This window comes from Physella acuta, unplaced genomic scaffold (assembly GCF_028476545.2).
Source record: "Physella acuta isolate Inbredline_101_S28 unplaced genomic scaffold, ASM2847654v3 ptg001645l, whole genome shotgun sequence".
In the NCBI taxonomy this organism is placed as follows: Eukaryota; Metazoa; Mollusca; class Gastropoda; family Physidae; genus Physella; species Physella acuta.
The window spans coordinates 55,930-81,531 of record NW_026733159.1 but is presented as its reverse complement, the minus strand read 5'-3'; the positions used below and the strand labels follow the sequence as shown (position 1 = coordinate 81,531).

Below are 25,602 nucleotides of genomic sequence, written 5' to 3'. Positions count from 1 at the left end.
GAGAGAGAGAGAAGTGCGCACATGGGCTTTTATATATATATATGTATATATATATATATATATATATATATATATATATATATATATATATATATATATATATATATATATATATATATATATATCGTGAATATAGGCCTACATATATTATGTGTGTATGTATTAAATATGTTTACGTAAAAGCAATTGTTACCTTGAGGGTATCCAGCTACGCCAGAAGTCTGGAATCAGTCCTGTGTCCACCGTCGTCTCGCCTTACTAGAAGCACTGATCGAAATGTAATTAGGGAAAAATCAACGGAAAGATGAATATGGAACACTTGTTAACCTCTGGCAAACACGACTGAGTTATTCATCTGTGGCCGTCTGCCCCAACCAACTCAAATACGGGACCCAAGCTGGGTGATTTTATACTTGTTGGGTGCAACAGATGGGGTGGGGGGGGGGCAGGACTAATGACGTCATTGGATTGTTTACACTTGAGGTAGTGAGAAGTGACGAGGTGAGACTCTGTGTAAGAGAATGGCGTGTATGCAAATAAGTAGGCGTGGTTTGGTGTCATGCCTAAATAGGCGTCCAATCAAACAGCGATAAGGTGAGTTGGTGTGGGGGTTTTTTAAGTTATTTTTTTTCCAAGGCTCTCTTAAAACTGATCTCATCACTTTAAAGCGATTTAACAAAAATTGTAACCATTTGCGGCATCCGTTATTTTGTGGTTTGTGTAGAAAAACACCCCCACCACCCCCTCTCCTCCAACCCCCACTCCTCAATTTGATGTTCTTTAAACACCATAAAAATTCCTTTCTCCATTGTGACTTCTTCCACCCAACCTCCACTGTGATTGTCCTCCCCCCCTCACACCCACTATGACTGTTCCTCCCCCACCCCTTGTGACTGCCCATCCCCACAGTGATTGTTTCCCAACCCCCACCCCCTGTGACTTTCCCCCCACCCCCTGTGACTGCCCACCCCCACAATGACTGTGGTCCCACATCCCACCCCCACCCCCTATGACTGTCGTCCCACCGTCGCCCCACCCCACCCCGACAGTGACTGTCGTCCCACCCCCACCCCCTGTGACTGCCCCCCCCCCACCCCCCGTGACTGTTTACCTACCTTGTTAATCTAAATGACTCCACCAATCGCTCAACACGTATCCACCCAAATCTCCAAGAAATTCCCTTCTATCATTTTCTCATTACGCAAAGTTCCCCTTACACTAGTACAACCCTTCCGATTTCAATATTCCCCGGGAAAAAAATGTCCCCCCTTTTTATTTTCCCGTCATCCCTCTTGTCATTAAGACCACCAGCTGGTGTCCGGCCGTCAGCGCGCCCAGGGAATTATTGAATGGGCCAAAAAATCTCCATTTGGGCAAGTAATTTCTTCGACTGCCTAGCGTTTCACGTCATTGATTCTTGTGTTCAATGAAATCGTTTGTTGAAAAAGTTCTGGAATTGAGAAGCACACGAGGGGCGGGGGGCGTGAGGGGGGGGGGGTCGGTTTTATGCTAGTTCTTTAACTGTGGCAGATACCAAAGAGGAGGATTCTGGGAAGGGTGACGCTGTTATTTCCAGTGGGGGCCCAGGTTTTCTAGTGTGGGAGGGGTTACAGACTTTCTGTAGGTGTGCATTTCCATAACATTCGCGGTGATTCTCATGTTAGCGTGGGGGGGGGGGGGCGGGAATAAAAGAAAAATTGAAATCCAAAAATAAAAATGTTATTTTTTTTTAACTCGGATATTCGTCAGAATAAAATTGGCGTTATTCTGGAATATATTTAGATGAAGTGTACAAAGTTACGTCATGAGCCTGTACACAGTGTAACCACATACACTAGCTCACTTTGCTACGTCACTGAGCAATAAAGAGTGACGTCATAAAATAAACAGTGTCATACGTCACAAGGCAGTAAATGGGATGGGGTTTATTTATTTAATACATGACCAGAGACATAAAAAAAAAACATGACGCCATAAAAATGTTAACAAGCTATTAATATCCAGCCGAGTCAAAACACAACTAAAGGCGTGTCTTGCGATGTTTATTTCGTTAGGTCAGGATAAAAAAAAACTTGTAACACTAATCCAAACGATGATAAAATATAAAATTATGGCACCCGATAAAATTTATCGTGCAATATCTATTTTTTTAAATATAAAAATCGGAATGAAAAAAAATACATTTTTTTGCTAACAATTATGTGGCCAAAACAGTGCATAATCAGTAACAAAAGAACAATAAACTACTACATAAGATTTAACTTTTAAGCTTGAAACATCTAAAACTCAGAAGTACACATACCTTATTTTCTAGCAGAAGCGAAGTCCAACACACAAGGAAGTTAACTCTAAAGGTTTGATTATTATTTATTTTAACTTCAAAAACGATTGGACCTCAATAGGGGAAGTCACTCTCAATCACCTCACAGTTTACATTCGGCATAAGAGACAGAGCACTGCACATCCGATAAAGGATCACACGTCACACTGTCGCAAAACGTGCCACCCCTCGATGCTGTACAGGATATATTTCTTCCAGACTTTTTTCTCCGGGGGTGCACTTGAAATTTTCGGGGAGGGGGGGGGGGCGGACAACAATTTCCGGGGGGGGGGGGCGGACACTGTAAAAAGTATATATTTTCTATATAAATTCCATTTCGTTCGGGGGGGGGGGGGCGGTAGACTTTCTTCGATCCCCCCCCCCCCCCCCGAAGAGATGCCTGGAAGAAACTCTGACGCTACGTCACAATGTTATAAAGTTTTGGTTGCGTGGGGGGGGGGGGGGTGAATTGAAACCTTTGGAGGGGAGGCTCGCATGAAACTTTGGTGGGGGTAGGGGTCACTTGAAACTTACGCGGGGGGGGGGGGCACTTGAAACTTCTGGAGGGAGCGAGAGTCGCATAAAATTTTTGTTTGGTGGGGGGGGGGGAGGGAGCACTCGAATCTTTCAGGGGTGGGGGTTGAAGGGCTGACAATAATTTAAGTAAATATTTTGTATCTTAAAAAATGTATTTTATTTTTTCGACCGGAAAGGGGGTAAGCGATGGACGTATTATGGAAGAGGGCGGAGGGGGGGGGGCGGTCTAGGAGATGCCTGAAAGAAACACTGGGTAGACGTCACCAAGTCACGTCTGGCGTCATAAAACAACAACAGCAGTAACACCTCACGCGTCGTTGAGTCACGCAATAAATCGGTTGCTCACGTGACCATGCCAACACCAGGTGGCGCAGATATGCACGAGAATCAAAACGAGGCTCATATTTCGCAATTTTAAATGTAGGTGTGTTCATGTTTTACCCATGAATAATGTATCGTCTGGGTCTAGATTCTGTCGGTCTGGAATGTGAAATGTGGCTGGATTCAAATCATATACTTGTTTATTTCAGTCCAGTTGAAGTTTAGTGAGGTCGTTAGAACAGACTTTCAGGCAGGTGTTAGCGACGGTTGGTTTATGGTTGCTATGATTTATAGACCGTGTCAATGACTGTTAGACAGTGGCGATTTTTTTGTCCTATAGTGACTGTGGCGATGAATGCCTGAGTGTGACGATGATTGTCTGACTTTGGCTATTGTTGTGCGACTGTTGCGATCATTTTTGGAGGCGATAGTTGACTTATAAATCTTTATCTTACAATTCTTAAAACTAATGCTATTTCAAACAGACATTTAATGCCTCTTTCGCTTGACCCGTTTTGCATTCGCTTCTGTAACATTTTTTTTTTCATTTGGACTTTCAACTTTCAGGTCATATCATTAACTTAACGCCATCTTGTATCGCTAAATACAGACCTCATCTTGTAATTTGTATCACAGACACTAGAACCATCGCCTCACCCCCCCCATTAGAAATCACTTAACTACCTCTTGTTATTAAATTATATTTTTACAAAAAAAAACTAGGTAAACTTCGTCACTACTCAACTCAATAAAATATTTAAGTCAGTCCAGTGATGTTTAATTAAGTAACCAATCGACCAAGTTCGTCTCCCGGTCGTGAAGGAGTGAGCGACCAACCCTAGCAGACGACACATCAGACGACCATGTCCTCGAACTTCAGCATCGGTCACACCAGTACCGACCGATGGTCACGTGACCAAACATTCAAAGTCACGTGATCCCCGTATACAGTCAACATGAAATCGTCTATGGAGGATTAGGGGCGTGAGGACGACTTTCACAATCGTTCCTTCAAGGTCCACGAAAAATAAAGAAAGAAATTTTACGGGGTTTTTTTTAATCTCCTTGCTAGTTATCTAAATTTTATCTTAAACGATTTAATTTATCGTACTTTGTTAAAATAAAAGTTTAAAATTTCAACAATGAAATGGTGGTCGGTTGCCAGGATTCTATAAAAACACCAAATGTGTGGCATACTGACGGTAGACGATGTCAAAAAGTGACATTTGCCAAAGTGAGAATCTGTAAATAGGTGACATTTGTTGATGAGTAACATTTATATACAAATGACATTTGTTAATCAAAACATTTGTCAAAAGTTTACATTTAACCAAGGCCCGTATGGGTTCTTAATGGGGAAAGTAAAGGCGACTGAGCATAGTGCGGACCACACCATCCTTTGTACGCCGTGGTCAAAAAGCAAACTACTTCATCTGCCCAACGGATAGCTAGATCTTGAGAGAACTGTACTTTTTAAAACTTTTAACTAATGACAGATTTTCCACGAGCGATACCTTAGCACGATTTAAATTGTTTATTCTCTGGTCAATTTAATTCCTCATCTCATTGTTAACAGGTCAGTCTCGGTTTCCAGAAATAAATTCCAGAAAATCATAAACACTCGCACTGGACACCCAGTAGCGTCCAGTACTGGCCATTTCAAGGTTTAATAACCTGGGATCTTAATATAGTTGACTGAAATTAACACATTAGCATATTTTTGACATGCTCAGCTGTATGTGAGTGAGGGGGGGGGGGGCAAATATAGGTGTTTTTTTGGCACCTAGAACTCTTGAAGGTTTTATTGTAAGGGAGCAGCATGGCCGTGCTATAGAGCGGGAGATATCTAATCCAGTGGGTTTGTTTAGATCATTGGGAAAGTTACCCACAATCATGTGAACTACTTCACAATCCCTTATGGGCTCAGTGCCCACCACACCGGGGGCCCACCACACAGGGGGCCCACCACACCGGGGGCCCACCACACCGGGGGCCCACCACACCGGGGGCCCACCACACCGGGGGCCCACCACACCGGGGGCCCACCACACCGGGGGCCCACCACACCGGGGGCCCACCACACCGGGGGCCCACCACACCGTGCTGTTAATTACTTCAGGAGACTCTTTGGTGCTGCGAGTCTTGGGGTGGGGGGGTATACGCTATGTAAATATTTGACGTCATGCGTGAACTGAATTAGACATAGGCACAAAAAAAAATTAAATTTAAATATTTAACAATTTATTTCAATATAAATTGAATAATTTCTTACTGAGCAACATTATCAATTTTATTCGAAAATAAAACGGACGGAAAGATCATTATCAGAAGGAAAAAAAGGTTAAATAAACACAACAGAACTTGTTTTATTACATTTGTCATAATTAGCATCACTGCCCCTGCCCATGTGTACAGATAGTGTATCAACCTAAACAAGCCAATTAGAAGAATTTAGGTTGAAACCTTCGAACAAAAAACAACATAGACACGAGGTAGTAACGTTGAGCAAAAGCGTGTTACATTTTTGTGAACGTTAACATAAACTTACTGCAAGTATCACAGAAATTAGCAGTTGACCCCGTCTTCGTAACAAACCATTAACTAAGATTTAAAAAATGTGAAAACAACAGCAATAAATTCAAAAGTTAAATTTAAAACAAATTTGAAAACCTTAATTGAAAACTTCAAAATTAGCAAAGGCTTCTTATTTAAAATATTTCGCATTTTTTATTAATAAGCATTGCCTGTGTCAAACCAAACGAAATCACATACAGCATACCGAAGCATACAAGCAGGCTATGCCTACACTACTATACTGATGAAAGTATAACATGCGCAATTCGAACTGTGCACACTAAAAATAACTTTACACTCATGAGTATGTAAAGCGTTACGGGAATTCCCTCCATTCAGTCGGTGGTGCGTGCGTCTATTTTTAAACTGTCCATTCCGCTTCTGTGAAAATGTAAGTTTTTCAATAATAATGTACGTTAATTTAAAACCTGATTCAAGGCGATGGAATTAGAGTTGGTGTATTTTGACCTTAGGTCAAAAGTCAAAAGGTCATGCTTTTGCAGGTACTTAAGGCAAGGCTTCCAGGTGCGGATTCTGAAGGTCACGGAGGTTGCTGCCTACAAGAATCAGATCCAATCGTGTGGCGACCTGGTGTGAAATCCCTCTGGATATTTGAGGGAATACCCGGATAATGGATGTCCGGGCACGGACAGGTCCGGACGCATGAAGGCCGGCGAGGACACATCAAATGATGCCGAACCGCTCCAGATATTTCCTGACAATGAGTGTCCGGCACCCTTCCAGAACTTTCTTCACATTGTTCGTGTCCACTGCGCATGTGTAGAAGCAGGCGCACGAGTGGCTCTGGTGCCACTCCCTGTTGTGGTGCTGCAGGGTCTTGTTGAGTTCCAGGGTCCCGCCCACGATTTTCTGAAAGGAAAAAAAGCTGAGTTGGCAATTTTAATGTTAAATAAGGGGACTCAGTTGTACGTAGTAGCTCAGTCACCCAATGCTGGCCAGAATGTATAGGAGCACAAGTATTCAGATCAGACAGACACTACAGTGAGTTAAAATACGTAGTTGGTGCGAGGAATGTGGTGTTGGGGGCGTGTGGTGTTGGGGGCGTGTGGTGTTGGGGGCGTGTGGTGTTGGGGGCGTGTGGTGTTGGGGGCGTGTGGTGTTGGGGGCGTGTGGTGTTGGGGGCGTGTGGTGTTGGGGGCGTGTGGTGACTGAGTGCGTGGGGCGTTGGGTACGTGTGGTGACTAGGTCCGTGTGTTACGTGTGGTACTGAACACAGGGTACTTTAAGATCAGAGAAACTAAAACTACATTTGCCTCATAAATATGCAGATCTACAAACATTTTAATATGGCCTACATCTCTTTAGCATTGTTCTTAAATAATTACAAATGCATGTATTGAATAAATAAAGAGTAACTAAACCAAAATTGCAATTAATAATTTACCTGTCACATGCAACTGGAGGCATGTTAAAACTTGGGTAATTAAGTATTAATTAAAATTGCAATATTACAGGTAATCTTAGTGCCAGGTGGAATTACTGCGCACACATAAGCAATGCACGTGGGTTTTTAATTAAGGAGATAATCCAATGGTTTAGCATGTTCATTAAAAGCATACCCTAAACGTACACTTTGATTGTTAATGAAAATCATAGCCACGATTTAGCATGTAGATCCAAAACCTTATCATGTCAACGTGGGATGGTTTCGTAACTTTAAGGGACTTAAGAGATTTAACCGAGAATGTATGGGACGTTCAGATAGGCTAACATTAAGGGATGCAGTTGTTTGAGGCCTAGCTACACACACGGGGGACATTACACACATGTTACTGTAAACATCTATTTGTTTTTAACTCGCACAGAGCAGTTACTAGATTCGTGATGTCACTAGGGTACCTTGTCACATTTGATGGTCAGTGGGCTCTAGTCAGGAGTTGGACGAACTTGCCCGAAGACAGCTTGTCCAGTGTTTCTTCAACTTATTATTTCGTGGGGGGGGGGGGGGGAGGGGGGCACTTAAAATTTTCGGAGGGGGGGTGCGGACTAAAATTTTCGGAGGGGGCGGACTAAAATTTCCGGGGCGGGGCGGACACTGTTAAAAGTATATATTTTCTATATAAATTCTATTTTGTTCGGCGGACGGACACTGTTAAAAGTATATATTTTCTATATGTAACGAGTCCCCGAGTCTATCCTGCCGACAACGCCAAATGTAACGAGTCTCTGGCTACCCTGCCGACAACGCCAAATGTAACCTTCCCGAGTCTAACCACTCATTCCACACAACATTGACCACAGCATAGATACTCGAAGATGCAGGTTCATTATTGATCCTTTTATTACATGAATCAAAGAATGCTTCACAATAATATAATGAATCAAGAGAGATGTTTCACAATAATAGTCTGAATCAACGGACCCCCAACAGTCCTCACTAGGCTTCATCTAACTGAATACACATGTCTAACGTCCTTCTTAACACAATACGGCTAACCCGTTCAATAACCAACTTGATACTGCCACACTGACTCACTGATCGAAAGCGAGCGAGAGAGAGAGACAGACTGCGAGCTCAGCCGTCGCCTTCCTTATTTATCCCCTTCATATCCGTAATCATATTCGGTCCTATCATACTCGTAATCGTAATCGTTGCATTACGCCGCTTCTGTTGTACAGTCCGATTTAATAAGCCATCTGCATCCTGTCACATCAAAGTTGACAGACCGTCTTTCGTATCGCTTCCCGAGATACTACGCCCTGGCTTTCTGATCGTTATCAGCCACCACCTGTGTTATTACATCAGTCGTGTCAAAGTTGACAGCGCTGTACCGCTTTCTTATGTCTGGTAACTTCCCCTAGTTACATATATAAATTCTATTTTGTTTGGGGGGCGGTAGAAACTTTGAGCGTATCCCAATGGGTAAATGCCCTGATTGGCGTTAGCCCGAATGCGGCAAATGCCCGAATGAAAGTTTTCCCGAAAAAAACTCTACCAATCATCCCAACTACGCTTATTTTAAGATGTTTTCATTATTGTGTCATAATTTGACACTGATAAGAATACTCCAAAAGTCTTTGTATCAACATTTCCGAATTCGTTTTCATTTAAAACAGAACCTTGAATGTTTGAAGTTACTGTAATGACAGATGGATGAGGGAGGGTAAATGAGATGAGAGAGGGGGTGAAAGAAAATGGAGAAGGGATTGGAAGCAGAAGCGAGAGAGTCTGAGATAGACACGGAGAGACCGTGGGATGGCGCAGAGAAAGATAGAGAAGTTAGGCATGGGATATGTAGATACTTGACTGAAATATGTCCGCAACTGCAATCGACATTTACTCCCATGATATGAAACTGAACTAATTCTCTCCAGTCACAAACAAAAAAAATTCCAAAATGTAAAACCTAACAAGTAAACTCTCATAACATGAAATTGAATAGATTTTTGTCCTATAATATAAAATTGAATAGATTGTCTCCCATCATATGAAATTGAATAGATTGTCTCCCATTAAATAAACTTATTTTCTCATTTACCGTGAACAAATACTTGATGTACACTGCCGTCTTGATAGCCTCGGGGTTGACATCAGTCCTGGAGCTTAAGCGTCCTCTCTTCCTGGTCGGAGGTTCGGGTCCGGCTGGGAGTGACTCCAAAAACTCCGTCTTTTCATTGGCTGAAGTTAAAATATCCAGTTCCAATTTTTTAAATAGTTTTTTCTTAAAAAATCAAGCCTAATATGAAAAGCTGGATGTATCAAAGCATTATTTGTTTTATGGTTGTTTTATAAAACGAACAAATTTGTTAAATTAATGGGAGAAAAACATATGTTTCTTACAATAAACAGAAGTAAACAATTATTACTTATAATACAAGAAAGTAAATACAATTCCCCCTAAATTGCCTACAATAAACATTAAATTGTTAAATACCAGTAGGCTCGAATTCATCGTAGTCGGGAAATATGCCCGGATGTTGATCCAGAAAATAGCGGATACTCCGACCTCTGGATATTTTGTCCGTGAGGATGTCGATCTTGTTTAGGAAAAGTAGGATGGAGACTGGCCGGAGAAATCTGAGGATAGAGAGGGTCACCGGAGTGGACAAGGTCACTTGTGTGTGTGGGGAGAGGGGGGGGACAAAGTCACCTGTGGGGGGCAAGTTCGCCAACGAGGGGGGGGGGGAAGGTCACCAACAGGGGGGGGGGGCGCAAGGTCACTAACGAGGGGGGAGGTCACCAACGAGAGGGGGTCACCAACGAGGGGGGGGGCAAGGTCACCGAGGGGGGGGGGGGCAAGGTCACCGAGGGGGGGGCAAGGTCACTAACGGGGGGGCAAGGTCATCAACGAGGGGGGCAAGGTCATCAACGAGGGAGGCAAGGTCACCAACGAGGGTGGCAAGGTCACCAACGAGGGAGGAAAGGTCACCAACGAGGGAGGCAAGGTCACCAACGTGGGGGGGGGGGGGCAAATTCACTATTTCACCAGGCTATCGAAATTTACTTGATAGCAAACATTACACATTGACTACCGGTTACATGCCAGATAAATGTTACGGGATTTGAACCCCAGACCTTCGCGTTATGTCCTTCAAACCTAGCTATCATCCTACAGATCGATAGATCGATACATGTTTAAACACCCCTGGGGATGAGCAGGTGGTTATCAAACAGATCGAACATTGGGATCAGGTGTGATTTAGAACCTCAGTTTGTCGCGGGTTTCAAAGCGTCAAGGGATCAAGCCTTATTGTGAATGAAGAAAAAAAATCAAAACCACAAAATTGGAATTGGCGTAGCGTGGGAGAGGGGTGGGTGGGGGGGTGTCCTTCAGTGGCTATTGAAGGTGGCCAGCAAATTGAGGGGTAAAAATTGAAGGAACAGCTGGGGTCTTTCCATTCTTTGAGTCAGGTCCTTGATTGAAGATTATTGATGTGTGGGGAGGGGGGGGGGGGTGGCGGGGTGGATTTATCTTGAGTGACATGTGATATGGGTGTGGCAAACATCGCTGGGATGGGGTGGGGTGATATAGGGTAGAGGTGGATATTAAGGGAAGGAGGTTGAGAGAGGAAGGGAGGTGGAGAGAGGAAGGGAGGTTGAGAGAGGAAGGGAGGTGGAGAGAGGAAGGGAGGTGGAGAGAGGAAGGGAGGTGGAGAGAGGAAGGGAGGTGGAGAGAGGAAGGGAGGTGGAGAGAGGAAGGGAGGTGGAGAGAGGAAGGGAGGTGGAGAGAGGAAGGGAGGTGGAGAGAGGAAGGGAGGTGGAGAGAGGAAGGGAGGTGGAGAGAGGAAGGGAGGTGGAGAGAGGAAGGGAGGTGGAGAGAGGAAGGGAGGTGGAGAGAGGAAGGGAGGTGGAGAGAGGAAGGGAGGTGGAGAGAGGAAGGGAGGTGGAGAGAGGAAGGGAGGTGGAGAGAGGAAGGGAGGTGGAGAGAGGAAGGGAGGTGGAGAGAGGAAGGGAGGTGGAGAGAGGAAGGGAGGTGGAGAGAGGAAGGGAGGTGGAGAGAGGAAGGGAGGTGGAGAGAGGAAGGGAGGTGGAGAGAGGAAGGGAGGTGGAGAGACGAAGGGGGGTGGAGAGAGAAAGGGAGGTGGAGAGAGGAAGGGAGGTGGAGAGAGGAAGGGGGGTGGAGAGAGAAAGGGAGGTGGAGAGAGGAAGGGAGATGGAGAGAGGAAGGGAGGTGGAGAGAGGAAGGGAGGTGGAGAGAGGAAGGGAGGTGGAGAGAGGAAGGGAGGTGGAGAGAGGAAGGGAGGTGGAGAGAGGAAGGGAGGTGGAGAGACGAAGGGGGGTGGAGAGAGAAAGGGAGGTGGAGAGAGGAAGGGAGGTGGAGAGAGGAAGGGGGGTGGAGAGAGAAAGGGAGGTGGAGAGAGGAATGGAGGTGGAGAGAGGAATGGAGATGGAGAGAGGAAGGGAGGTGGAGAGAGGAAGGGAGGTGGAGAGAGGAAGGTGGAGAGAGGAAGGGAGGTGGAGAGAGGAAGGGAGGTGGAGAGAGGAAGGGAGGTGGAGAGAGGAAGGGAGGTGGAGAGAGGAAGGGAGGTGGAGAGAGGAAGGGAGGTGGAGAGAGGAAGGGAGGTGGAGAGAGGAAGGGAGGTGGAGAGAGGAAGGGAGGTGGAGAGAGGAAGGGAGGTGGAGAGAGGAAGGGAGGTGGAGAGAGGAAGGGAGGTGGAGAGAGGAAGGGAGGTGGAGAGAGGAAGGGAGGTGGAGAGAGGAAGGGAGGTGGAGAGAGGAAGGGAGGTGGAGAGAGGAAGGGAGGTGGAGAGAGGAAGGGAGGTGGAGAGAGGAAGGGAGGTGGAGAGAGGAAGGGAGGTGGAGAGAGGAAGGGAGGTGGAGAGAGGAAGGGAGGTGGAGAGAGGAAGGGGGGTGGAGAGAGAAAGGGGGCGGAGAGAGAAAGGGAGACTTAAAGGGAGATAAAAAGGAAGTAGAGAGTAATGGCGATGGAGAGAGAACTGGGGAGGGAGAAATAAAAGATGATTGGGCTTAGAACGGGAGTTTGGGGGGGGGGGGGGGAGTTTAAAAATCACAACTTGCCTATCAGGATAAGACCCATATGAGCTCCATACAATAATCTGCCTAGTGCAAAAACTCCAAACATATAATGCACACAAAATTCAAACAAAAATACGCCAAATATACCATGCATACCAGGTCCTCATTAACCCGTTGAACCACCCCCCCCCCCTCACCTGTTGTTCCAGACCTGTTCAAAGATCTGCAGGGACTCCATCAGACGGTTCTTGCTCTGGTCCTCTCTCAGGGTCAGGTCAAAGCTCGAGGTGTCGCTCAGAAACAAGATGGCCACCACGTTGTCGAAGACTTGGATCCACTTTTTTCTCTCACCTCGTTGGCCACCGACATCATACACACTGCACACACAGACAGACAGACAGACAATATAAACAATATAACACAGAGACCAAGCCCACAGACAGACAAGATAAACAATATAACACAGAGACAAAGCCCACAGACAGACTGACCAAGCCCACAGTCAGACACACATACACACAGACACACACGCAGATAGACAAGATAAACAATATAACACAGACCAAGCCCACAGACAGACCAAGCCCACAGACAGACCAAGCCCACAGACAGACCAAGCCCACAGACAGACCAAGCCCACAGACAGACCAAGCCCACAGACAGACCAAGCCCACACACAGACCAAGCCCACACACAGACCAAGCCCACACACAGACCAAGCCCACAGACAGACCAAGCCCACACACAGACCAAGCCCACACACAGACCAAGCCCACAGACAGACCAAGCCCACAGACAGACCAAGCCCACAGACAGACAGACCAAGCCCACAGACAGACAGACTAAGCCCACAGACCGACAGACCAAGCCCACAGACAGACAAAGCCCACAGACAGACAAAGCCCACAGACAGACAAAGCCCACAGACAGACAAAGCCCACAGACAGACAAAGCCCACAGACAGTCCAAGCCCACAGACAGACAAAGCCCACAGAAGTACAGACCAAGCCCACAGACAGACCAAGCCCACAGAAGTACAGACCAAGCCCACAGACAGACCAAGCCCACAGACAGACCAAGCCCACAGAAGTACAGACCAAGCCCACAGACAGACCAAGCCCACAGAAGTACAGACCAAGCCCACAGAAGAACAGACCAAGCCCATAGAAGTACAGACCAAGCCCATAGAAGTACAGACCAAGCCCATAGAAGTACAGACCAAGCCCACAGACAGACAGACCAAGCCCACAGACAGACAGACCAAGCCCACAGACAAACAGACCAAGCCCACAGATAGACAACAGACAGACCAAACGACCAGACAGACAGACCAAGCCCACAGACACCAAGCCCACAGTCAGACAAACACACACACAGACACACACGCAGACGGATAACTTTACACCTCACCAAAATTTGACCATGTGATTCCCGTCAGCCACCTGGAACTCTATGTGTTGTATGTTGGTCGTGATTGCACGCGCCCTGAGAATATCCTGAACACAAGTTGTCAATCGATCGATTGTGTAAATTAATTAATTTTTATTTAATACATCTCATTAAAATCAAATGTATAAAGGCAGCTCAAGTGTTAAATCCTTCGGCTGAATCTGTTTTGATAGATATTTTATTATCCCTAGTGTATTGTACATATTGATTACAAGATGTACAACAAAGGGAGGTAATCGAGTTAATTTAACATACCTGATCTGAAGGGACGTAGTTCGCTCGCCTGATATCGTCAATTTTATCCAAAAAACTGGAAAGGTAAAAAAAATAAATAAACAGATTGCACAAAAACTATGATCAACAGGAACAATATGCTTCTTTTTTTACTTCTACATTTAATAATTGACAACCACACAACTAAAATCTATAGCTTATAATTGTCCTAAATGTTTTTAATTTATTCTATATTTAGTACTGTATAACACAAGTGAAATGGTTTCAAATTATTTTATGTTTGTTGTATATAGTCACGACTAGTTGAGGGCTAGCATGGTAGAGGAAACATGAGCAGGGCAGAGCTGACCCCCCCCCCCCGGGTATAGCAGACCCCCACTGACATACATCAGACCCCACTAACATACATCAGACCCCACTAACATACATCAGACCCCACTAACATAGACCCCACTAACATACATCAGACCCCACTAACATAGACCCCACTAACATACATCAGACCCCACTAACATAGACCCCACTAACATACATCAGACCCCACTAACATACATCAGACCCCCACTGACATAGACCCCCACTAACATACAGCAGACCCCCACTAACATACAGCAGACCCCCACTAACATAGACCCCCACTAACATACAGCAGACCCCACTAACATAGACCCCCACTAACATACAGCAGACCCCCACTAACATAGACCCCCACTAACATAGACCCCCACTAACATAGACCCCACTAACATAGACCCCCACTAACATACAGCAGACCCCACTAACATACAGCAGACCCCCACTAACATAGACCCCCACTAACATACAGCAGACCCCCACTAACATAGACCCCCACTAACATACAGCAGACCCCCACTAACATACAGCAGACCCCCACCAACATACAGCAGACCCCCACTAACATAGACCCCCACTAACATACAGCAGACCCCCACCAACATACAGCAGACCCCCACTAACATAGACCCCCACTAACATACAGCAGACCCCCACTAACATACAGCAGACCCCCACAAACATACAGCTGACCCCCACTAACATGACCCCACTAACATACAGCAGACCCCACTAACACAGCAGACCCCCACTAACATAGACCCCCACTAACATACAGCAGACCCCCACTAACATAGACCCCCACTAACAGACAGCAGACCCCATTAACATAGACCCCACTAACATACAGCACACCCCTACTAACATACAGCAGACCCCCACTAACATACAGCAGACCCCACTAACATACAGCAGACCCACACTAACATACAGCAGACCTCCACTAACATAGACCCCACTAACATACAGCAGACCCCCACTAACATAGACCCCACTAACATACAGCAGACCCCCACTAACATACAGCAGACCCCCACTAACATACAGCAGACCCCCACTAACATAGACCCCCACTAACATACAGCAGACCCCCACTAACATAGACCCCCACTAACATACAGCAGACCCCACTAACATACAGCAGACCCCCACTAACATAGACCCCCACTAACATACAGCAGACCCCCACTAACATACAGCAGACCCCCACTAACATACAGCTGACCCCCACTAACATGACCCCACTAACATACAGCAGACCCCACTAACACAGCAGGCCCCCACTAACATAGACCCCCACTAACATACAGCAGACCCCCACTAACATAGACCCCCACTAACATACAGCAGACCCCACTAACATAGACCCCACTAACGTACAGCACACCCCTACTAACATACAGCAGACCCCCACTAACATACAGCAGACCCCACTAACATACAGCAGACCTCCACTAACATAGACCCCACTAACATACAGCAGACCCCGACTAACATAGACCCCACTAACATACAGCAGACCCCCACTAACATACAGCAGACCCCCACTAACATACAGCAGACCCCCACTAACATAGACCCCCACTAACATACAGCAGACCCCCACTAACATACAGCAGACCCCCACTAACATAGACCCCACTAACATACAGCAGCCCCCCACTAACATAGACCCCACTAACATACAGCAGACCCCTACTAACATAGACCCCCACTAACATACAGCAGACCCCTACTAACATAGACCCCACTAACATACAGCAGACCCCCACTAACATAGACCCCACCAACATACAGCAGACCCCCACTAACATACAGCAGACCCCCACTAACATACAGCAGACCCCCACTAACATAGACCCCCACTAACATACAGCAGACCCCACTAACATACAGCAGACCCCACTAACATACAGCAGACCCCTACTAACATACAGCAGACCCCTACTAACATACAGCAGACCCCTACTAACATACAGCAGACCCCACTAACATAGACCCCACTAACATACAGCAGACCCCACTAACATACAGCAGACCCCCACTAACATACAGCAGACCCCCACTAACATAGACCCCCACTAACATAGACCCCACTAACATAGACCCCACTAACATACAGCAGACCCCCACTAACATAGACCCCCACTAACATAGACCCCCACTAACATAGACCCCCACTAACATAGACCCCACTAACATAGACCCCACTAACATACAGCAGACCCCTACTAACATACAGCAGACCCCCACTAACATAGACCCCCACTAACATACAGCAGACCCCCACTAACATAGACCCCCACTAACATACAGCAGACCCCCACTAACATAGACCCCACTAACATACAGCAGACCCCCACTAACATAGACCCCACTAACATACAGCTGACCCCCACTAACATACAGCAGACCCCCACTAACATACAGCAGACCCCCACTAACATACAGCTGACCCCCACTAACATAGACCCCCACTAACATACATCAGACCCCCACTAACATAGACCCCCACTAACATACAGCAGACCCCCACTAACATAGACCCCCACTAACATAGACCCCCACTAACATAGACCCCCACTAACATACAGCAGACCCCCACTAACATACAGCTGACCCCCACTAACATACAGCTGACCCCCACTAACATAGACCCCCACTAACATAGACCCCCACTAACATACATCTGGACCCCACTAACATAGACCCCCACTAACATACATCAGACCCCCACTAACATAGACCCCCACTAACATACATCAGACCCCCACTAACATAGACCCCCACTAACATAGACCCCCACTAACATACAGCAGACCCCCACTAACATACAGCTGACCCCCACTAACATAGACCCCACTAACATAGACCCCCACTAACATACAGCAGACCCCCACTAACATAGACCCCCACTAACATACAGCAGACCCCCACTAACATACAGCAGTTCCCCTACTAACATACAGCAGACCCCCACTAACATACAGCAGACCCCACTAACATACAGCAGACCCCCACTAACATAGACCCCACTAACATACAGCAGACCCCCACTAACATAGACCCCACTAACATACAGCATACCCCCACTAACATAGACCCCACTAACATACAGCAGACCCCCACTAACATACAGCAGACCCCCACTAACATACAGCAGACCCCCACTAACATAGACCCCAACTAACATACAGCTGACCCACACCAACATACAGCAGACCCCCACTAACATACAGCAGACCCCCACTAACATACAGCAGACCCCCACTAACATAGACCCCCACTAACATAGACCCCCACTAACATACAGCAGACCCCACTAACATACAGCAGACCCCCACTAACATAGACCCCCACTAACATACAGCAGACCCCCACTAACATACAGCAGACCCCCACTAACATAGACCCCCACTAACATACAGCAGACCCCACTAACATAGACCCCCACTAACATACATCAGACCCCCACTAACATAGACCCCCACTAACATACAGCAGACCCCCACTAACATAGACCCCCACTAACATACATCAGACCCCCACTAACATAGACCCCCACTAACATACAGCAGACCCCCACTAACATACAGCTGACCCCCACTAACATAGACCCCCACTAACATAGACCCCCACTAACATACATCAGACCCCCACTAACATAGACCCCCACTAACATACAGCAGACCCCCACTAACATAGACCCCCACTAACATACATCAGACCCCCACTAACATAGACCCCCACTAACATAGACCCCCACTATCATACAGCAGACCCCCACTAACATACAGCTGACCCCCACTAACATAGACCCCCAATAACATAGACCCCCACTAACATACATCTGACCCCCACTAACATAGACCCCCACTAACATACATCAGACCCCCACTAACATAGACCCCCACTAACATACATCAGACCCCCACTAACATAGACCCCCACTAACATAGACCCCCACTAACATACAGCAGACCCCCACTAACATACAGCAGACCCCCACTAACATACAGCTGACCCCCACTAACATAGACCCCCACTAACATACAGCAGACCCCCACTAACATAGACCCACACTAACATACAGCAGACCCCCACTAACATACAGCAGACCCCCCACTAACATACAGCAGACCCCCACTAACATACAGCAGACCCCACTAACATACAGCAGACCCCCACTAATATAGACCCTACTAACATACAGCAGACCCCCACTAACATAGACCCCACTAACATACAGCATACCCCCCACTAACATAGACCCCACTAACATACAGCAGACCCCCACTAACATACAGCAGACCTCCACTAACATAGACCCCCACTAACATAGACCCCACTAACATACAGCAGACCGCCACTAACATACAGCAGACCCCCACTAACATACAGCAGACCCCCACTAACATACAGCAGACCCCCACTAACATACAGCAGACCCCCACTAACATAGACCCCCACTAACATACAGCTGACCCCCACCAACATACAGCAGCCCCCCACTAACATACAGCAGACCCCCACTAACATACAGCAGACCCCCACTAACATACAGCAGACCCCCACTAACATACAGCAGACCCCCACTAACATAGACCCCCACTAACATACAGCAGACCCCACTAACATACAGCAGACCCCCACTAACATAGACCCCAACTAACATACAGCAGACCCCCACTAACATACAGCAGACCCCCACTAACATAGACCCCCACTAACATACAGCAGACCCCACTAACATAGACCCCCACTAACATACAGCAGACCCCCACTAACATAGACCCCCACTAACATACAGCAGACCCCCACTAACATACAGCAGACCCCCACTAACATACAGCAGACCCCCACTAACATAGACCCCCACTAACATACAGCAGACCCCACTAACATACAGCAGACCCCCACTAACATAGACCCCCACTAACATACAGCAGACCCCCACTAACATACAGCAGACCCCCACTAACATACAGCTGACCCCCACTAACATAGACCCCACTAACATACAGCAGACCCCACTAACACAGCAGACCCCCACTAACATAGACCCCCACTAACATACAGCAGACCCCCACTAACATAGACCCCACTAACATACAGCAGACCCCACTAACATAGACCCCACTAACATACAGCACACCCCTACTAACATACAGCAGACCCCCACTAACATACAGCAGACCCCACTAACATACAGCAGACCCCCACTAACATACAGCAGACCCCCACTAACATAGACCCCACTAACATACAGCAGACCCCCACTAACATAGACCCCACTAACATACAGCAGACCCCCACTAACATACAGCAGACCCCCACTAACATACAGCAGACCCCCACTAACATACAGCAGACCCCCACTAACATACAGCAGACCCCCACTAACATAGACCCCACTAACATACAGCAGACCCCCACTAACATAGACCCCACTAACATACAGCAGACCCCTACTTACATACAGCAGACCCCCACTAACATAGACCCCACTAACATACAGCAGACCCCACTAACATACAGCAGACCCCACTAACATACAGCAGACCCCCACTAACATACAGAAGACCCCCACTAACATAGACCCCCACTAACATACAGCAGACCCCCACTAACATACAGCAGACCCCCACTAACATAGACCCCCACTAACATACAGCAGACCCCACTAACATAGACCCCCACTAACATACATCAGACCCCCACTAACATAGACCCCCACTAACATACAGCAGACCCCCACTAACATAGACCCCCACTAACATACATCAGACCCCCACTAACATAGACCCCCACTAACATACAGCAGACCCCCACTAACATACAGCTGACCCCCACTAACATAGACCCCCACTAACATAGACCCCCACTAACATACATCAGACCCCCACTAACATAGACCCCCACTAACATACAGCAGACCCCCACTAACATAGACCCCCACTAACATACATCAGACCCCCACTAACATAGACCCCCACTAACATAGACCCCCACTAACATACAGCAGACCCCCACTAACATACAGCTGACCCCCACTAACATAGACCCCCAATAACATAGACCCCCACTAACATACATCTGACCCCCACTAACATAGACCCCCACTAACATACATCAGACCCCCACTAACATAGACCCCCACTAACATACATCAGACCCCCACTAACATAGACCCCCACTAACATAGACCCCCACTAACATACAGCAGACCCCCACTAACATACAGCTGACCCCCACTAACATAGACCCCCACTAACATAGACCCCCACTAACATACAGCAGACCCCCACTAACATAGACCCACACTAACATACAGCAGACCCCCACTAACATACAGCAGACCCCCCACTAACATACAGCAGACCCCCACTAACATACAGCAGACCCCACTAACATACAGCAGACCCCCACTAACATAGACCCTACTAACATACAGCAGACCCCCACTAACATAGACCCCACTAACATACAGCATACCCCCACTAACATAGACCCCACTAACATACAGCAGACCCCCACTAACATACAGCAGACCTCCACTAACATAGACCCCCACTAACATAGACCCCACTAACATACAGCAGACCCCCACTAACATACAGCAGACCCCCACTAACATACAGCAGACCCCCACTAACATACAGCAGACCCCCACTAACATACAGCAGACCCCCACTAACATACAGCAGACCCCCACTAACATAGACCCCCACTAACATACAGCTGACCCCCACCAACATACAGCAGACCCCCACTAACATACAGCAGACCCCCACTAACATACAGCAGACCCCCACTAACATACAGCAGACCCCCACTAACATACAGCAGACCCCCACTAACATAGACCCCCACTAACATACAGCAGACCCCACTAACATACAGCAGACCCCCACTAACATAGACCCCAACTAACATACAGCAGACCCCCACTAACATACAGCAGACCCCCACTAACATAGACCCCCACTAACATACAGCAGACCCCACTAACATAGACCCCCACTAACATACAGCAGACCCCCACTAACATAGACCCCCACTAACATACAGCAGACCCCCACTAACATACAGCAGACCCCCACTAACATACAGCAGACCCCCACTAACATAGACCCCCACTAACATACAGCAGACCCCACTAACATACAGCAGACCCCCACTAACATAGACCCCCACTAACATACAGCAGACCCCCACTAACATACAGCAGACCCCCACTAACATACAGCAGACCCCCACTAACATAGACCCCACTAACATACAGCAGACCCCACTAACAGAGCAGACCCCCACTAACATAGACCCCCACTAACATACAGCAGACCCCCACTAACATAGACCCCACTAACATACAGCAGACCCCACTAACATAGACCCCACTAACATACAGCACACCCCTACTAACATACAGCAGACCCCCACTAACATACAGCAGACCCCACTAACATACAGCAGACCCCCACTAACATACAGCAGACCCCCACTAACATAGACCCCACTAACATACAGCAGACCCCCACTAACATAGACCCCACTAACATACAGCAGACCCCCACTAACATACAGCAGACCCCCACTAACATACAGCAGACCCCCACTAACATACAGCAGACCCCCACTAACATACAGCAGACCCCCACTAACATAGACCCCACTAACATACAGCAGACCCCCACTAACATAGACCCCACTAATATACAGCAGACCCCTACTTACATACAGCAGACCCCCACTAACATAGACCCCACTAACATACAGCAGACCCCACTAACATACAGCAGACCCCACTAACATACAGCAGACCCCCACTAACATACAGAAGACCCCCACTAACATAGACCCCCACTAACATACAGCAGACCCCACTAACATACAGCAGACCCCTACTAACAAACAGCAGACCCCACTAACATACAGCAGACCCCTACTAACATACAGCAGACCCCACTAACATAGACCCCACTAACATACAGCAGACCCCCACTAACATAGACCCCACCAACATACAGCAGACCCCCACTAACATACAGCAGACCCCCACTAACATACAGCTGACCCCCACTAACATAGACCCCCACTAACATACAGCAGACCCCACTAACATACATCAGATCCCCACTAACATAGACCCCCACTAACATAGACCCCCACTAACATACAGCAGACCCCCACTAACATACAGCTGACCCCACTAACATAGACCCCACTAACAGACCCCCACTAACATACAGCAGACCCCCACTAACATAGACCCCCACTAACATACAGCAGACCCCCACTAACATACAGCAGATCCCCCACTAACATACAGCAGACCCCCACTAACATACAGCAGACCCCACTAACATACAGCAGACCCCCACTAACATAGACCCCACTAACATACAGCAGACCCCCACTAACATAGACCCCACTAACATACAGCATACCCCCACTAACATAGACCCCACTAACATACAGCAGACCCCCACTCACATAGACCCCCACTAACATACAGCAGACCCCCACTAACATAGACCCCCACTAACATACATCAGACCCCCACTAACATAGACCCCCACTAACATACAGCAGACCCCCACTAACATACAGCTGACCCCCACTAACATAGACCCCCACTAACATAGACCCCCACTAACATACATCAGACCCCCACTAACATAGACCCCCACTAACATACAGCAGACCCCCACTAACATAGACCCCCACTAACATACATCAGACCCCCACTAACATAGACCCCCACTAACATAGACCCCCACTAACATACAGCAGACCCCCACTAACATACAGCTGACCCCCACTAACATAGACCCCCAATAACATAGACCCCCACTAACATACATCTGACCCCCACTAACATAGACCCCCACTAACATACATCAGACCCCCACTAACATAGACCCCCACTAACATACATCAGACCCCCACTAACATAGACCCCCACTAACATAGACCCCCACTAACATACAGCAGACCCCCACTAACATACAGCTGACCCCCACTAACATAGACCCCCACTAACATAGACCCCCACTAACATACAGCAGACCCCCACTAACATTGACCCACACTAACATACAGCAGACCCCCACTAACATACAGCAGACCCCCCACTAACATACAGCAGACCCCCACTAACATACAGCAGACCCCACTAACATACAGCAGACCCCCACTAACATAGACCCTACTAACATACAGCAGACCCCCACTAACATAGACCCCACTAACATACAGCATACCCCCACTAACATAGACCCCACTAACATACAGCAGACCCCCACTAACATACAGCAGACCTCCACTAACATAGACCCCCACTAACATAGACCCCACTAACATACAGCAGACCCCCACTAACATACAGCAGACCCCCACTAACATACAGCAGACCCCCACTAACATACAGCAGACCCCCACTAACATAGACCCCCACTAACATACAGCTGACCCCCACCAACATACAGCAGACCCCCACTAACATACAGCAGACCCCCACTAACATACAGCAGACCCCCACTAACATACAGCAGACCCCCACTAACATAGACCCCCACTAACATACAGCAGACCCCACTAACATACAGCAGACCCTCACTAACATAGACCCCCACTAACATACAGCAGACCCCCACTAACATACAGCAGACCCCCACTAACATAGACCCCCACTAACATACAGCAGACCCCACTAACATAGACCCCCACTAACATACAGCAGACCCCCACTAACATAGACCCCCACTAACATACAGCAGACCCCCACTAACATACAGCAGACCCCCACTAACATACAGCAGACCCCCACTAACATAGACCCCCACTAACATACAGCAGACCCCACTAACATACAGCAGACCCCCACTAACATAGACCCCCACTAACATACAGCAGACCCCCACTAACATACAGCAGACCCCCACTAACATACAGCTGACCCCCACTAACATAGACCCCACTAACATACAGCAGACCCCACTAACACAGCAGACCCCCACTAACATAGACCCCCACTAACATACAGCAGACCCCCACTAACATAGACCCCACTAACATATAGCAGACCCCACTAACATAGACCCCACTAACATACAGCACACCCCTACTAACATACAGCAGACCCCCACTAACATACAGCAGACCCCACTAACATACAGCAGACCCCCACTAACATAGACCCCCACTAACATACAGCAGACCCCCACTAACATACAGCAGACCCCCACTAACATAGACCCCACTAACATACAGCAGACCCCCACTAACATAGACCCCACTAACATACAGCAGACCCCCACTAACATACAGCAGACCCCCACTAACATACAGCAGACCCCCACTAACATACAGCAGACCCCCACTAACATACAGCAGACCCCCACTAACATACAGCAGACCCCCACTAACATAGACCCCACTAACATACAGCAGACCCCCACTAACATAGACCCCACTAACATACAGCAGACCCCTACTTACATACAGCAGACCCCCACTAACATAGACCCCACTAACATACAGCAGACCCCACTAACATACAGCAGACCCCACTAACATACAGCAGACCCCCACTAACATACAGAAGACCCCCACTAACATAGACCCCTACTAACATACAGCAGACCCCTACTAACAAACAGCAGACCCCACTAACATACAGCAGACCCCTACTAACATACAGCAGACCCCACTAACATAGACCCCACTAACATACAGCAGACCCCCACTAACATAGACCCCACCAACATACAGCAGACCCCCACTAACATACAGCAGACCCCCACTAACATACAGCTGACCCCCACTAACATAGACCCCCACTAACATACAGCAGACCCCACTAACATACATCAGACCCCCACTAACATAGACCCCCACTAACATAGACCCCCACTAACATACAGCAGACCCCCACTAACATACAGCTGACCCCCACTAACATAGACCCCACTAACATAGACCCCCACTAACATACAGCAGACCCCCACTAACATAGACCCCCACTAACATAAGGCAGACCCCCACTAACATACAGCAGATCCCCCACTAACATACAGCAGACCCCCACTAACATACAGCAGACCCCACTAACATACAGCAGACCCCCACTAACATAGACCCCACTAACATACAGCAGACCCCCACTAACATAGACCCCACTAACATACAGCATACCCCCACTAACATAGACCCCCACTAACATACAGTAGACCCCCACTAACATACAGCAGACCCCCACTAACATACAGCAGACCCCCACTAACATACAGCAGACCCCCACTAACATACAACAGACCCCCACTAACATACAGCAGACCCCCCACTAACATACAGCAGACCCCCCACTAAC

General features: G+C 47.6%; 2 protein-coding genes across 2 annotated transcripts in view; both read right to left on the bottom strand.

Annotated features, from left to right (window-relative positions):
- LOC131929528 (glutamate decarboxylase 1) overlaps positions 1 to 364 on the bottom strand; it is a 53,649-nt gene extending 53,285 nt beyond the window's left edge. Inside the window, exon 1 of the mRNA XM_059285777.1 lies at positions 194 to 364. The gene's annotated coding sequence lies outside the window, so the exon portion shown is untranslated. The remainder of the gene's footprint in view (positions 1 to 193) is intronic.
- Positions 365 to 5,466: 5,102 nt separating this feature from the next.
- The window catches only part of LOC131929527 (guanine nucleotide-binding protein G(s) subunit alpha-like), a 33,944-nt gene continuing 13,808 nt past the window's right edge, over positions 5,467 to 25,602 (bottom strand). Inside the window, exons 7-12 of the mRNA XM_059285776.1 lie at positions 13,896 to 13,950; positions 13,602 to 13,687; positions 12,389 to 12,568; positions 9,649 to 9,791; positions 9,253 to 9,392; positions 5,467 to 6,622 (exon numbers count right to left, since the gene is read on the bottom strand). Of these exons, the coding sequence (XP_059141759.1) occupies positions 6,437 to 6,622; positions 9,253 to 9,392; positions 9,649 to 9,791; positions 12,389 to 12,568; positions 13,602 to 13,687; positions 13,896 to 13,950 (790 nt within the window). The 3' untranslated portion in view covers positions 5,467 to 6,436. The remainder of the gene's footprint in view (positions 6,623 to 9,252; positions 9,393 to 9,648; positions 9,792 to 12,388; positions 12,569 to 13,601; positions 13,688 to 13,895; positions 13,951 to 25,602) is intronic.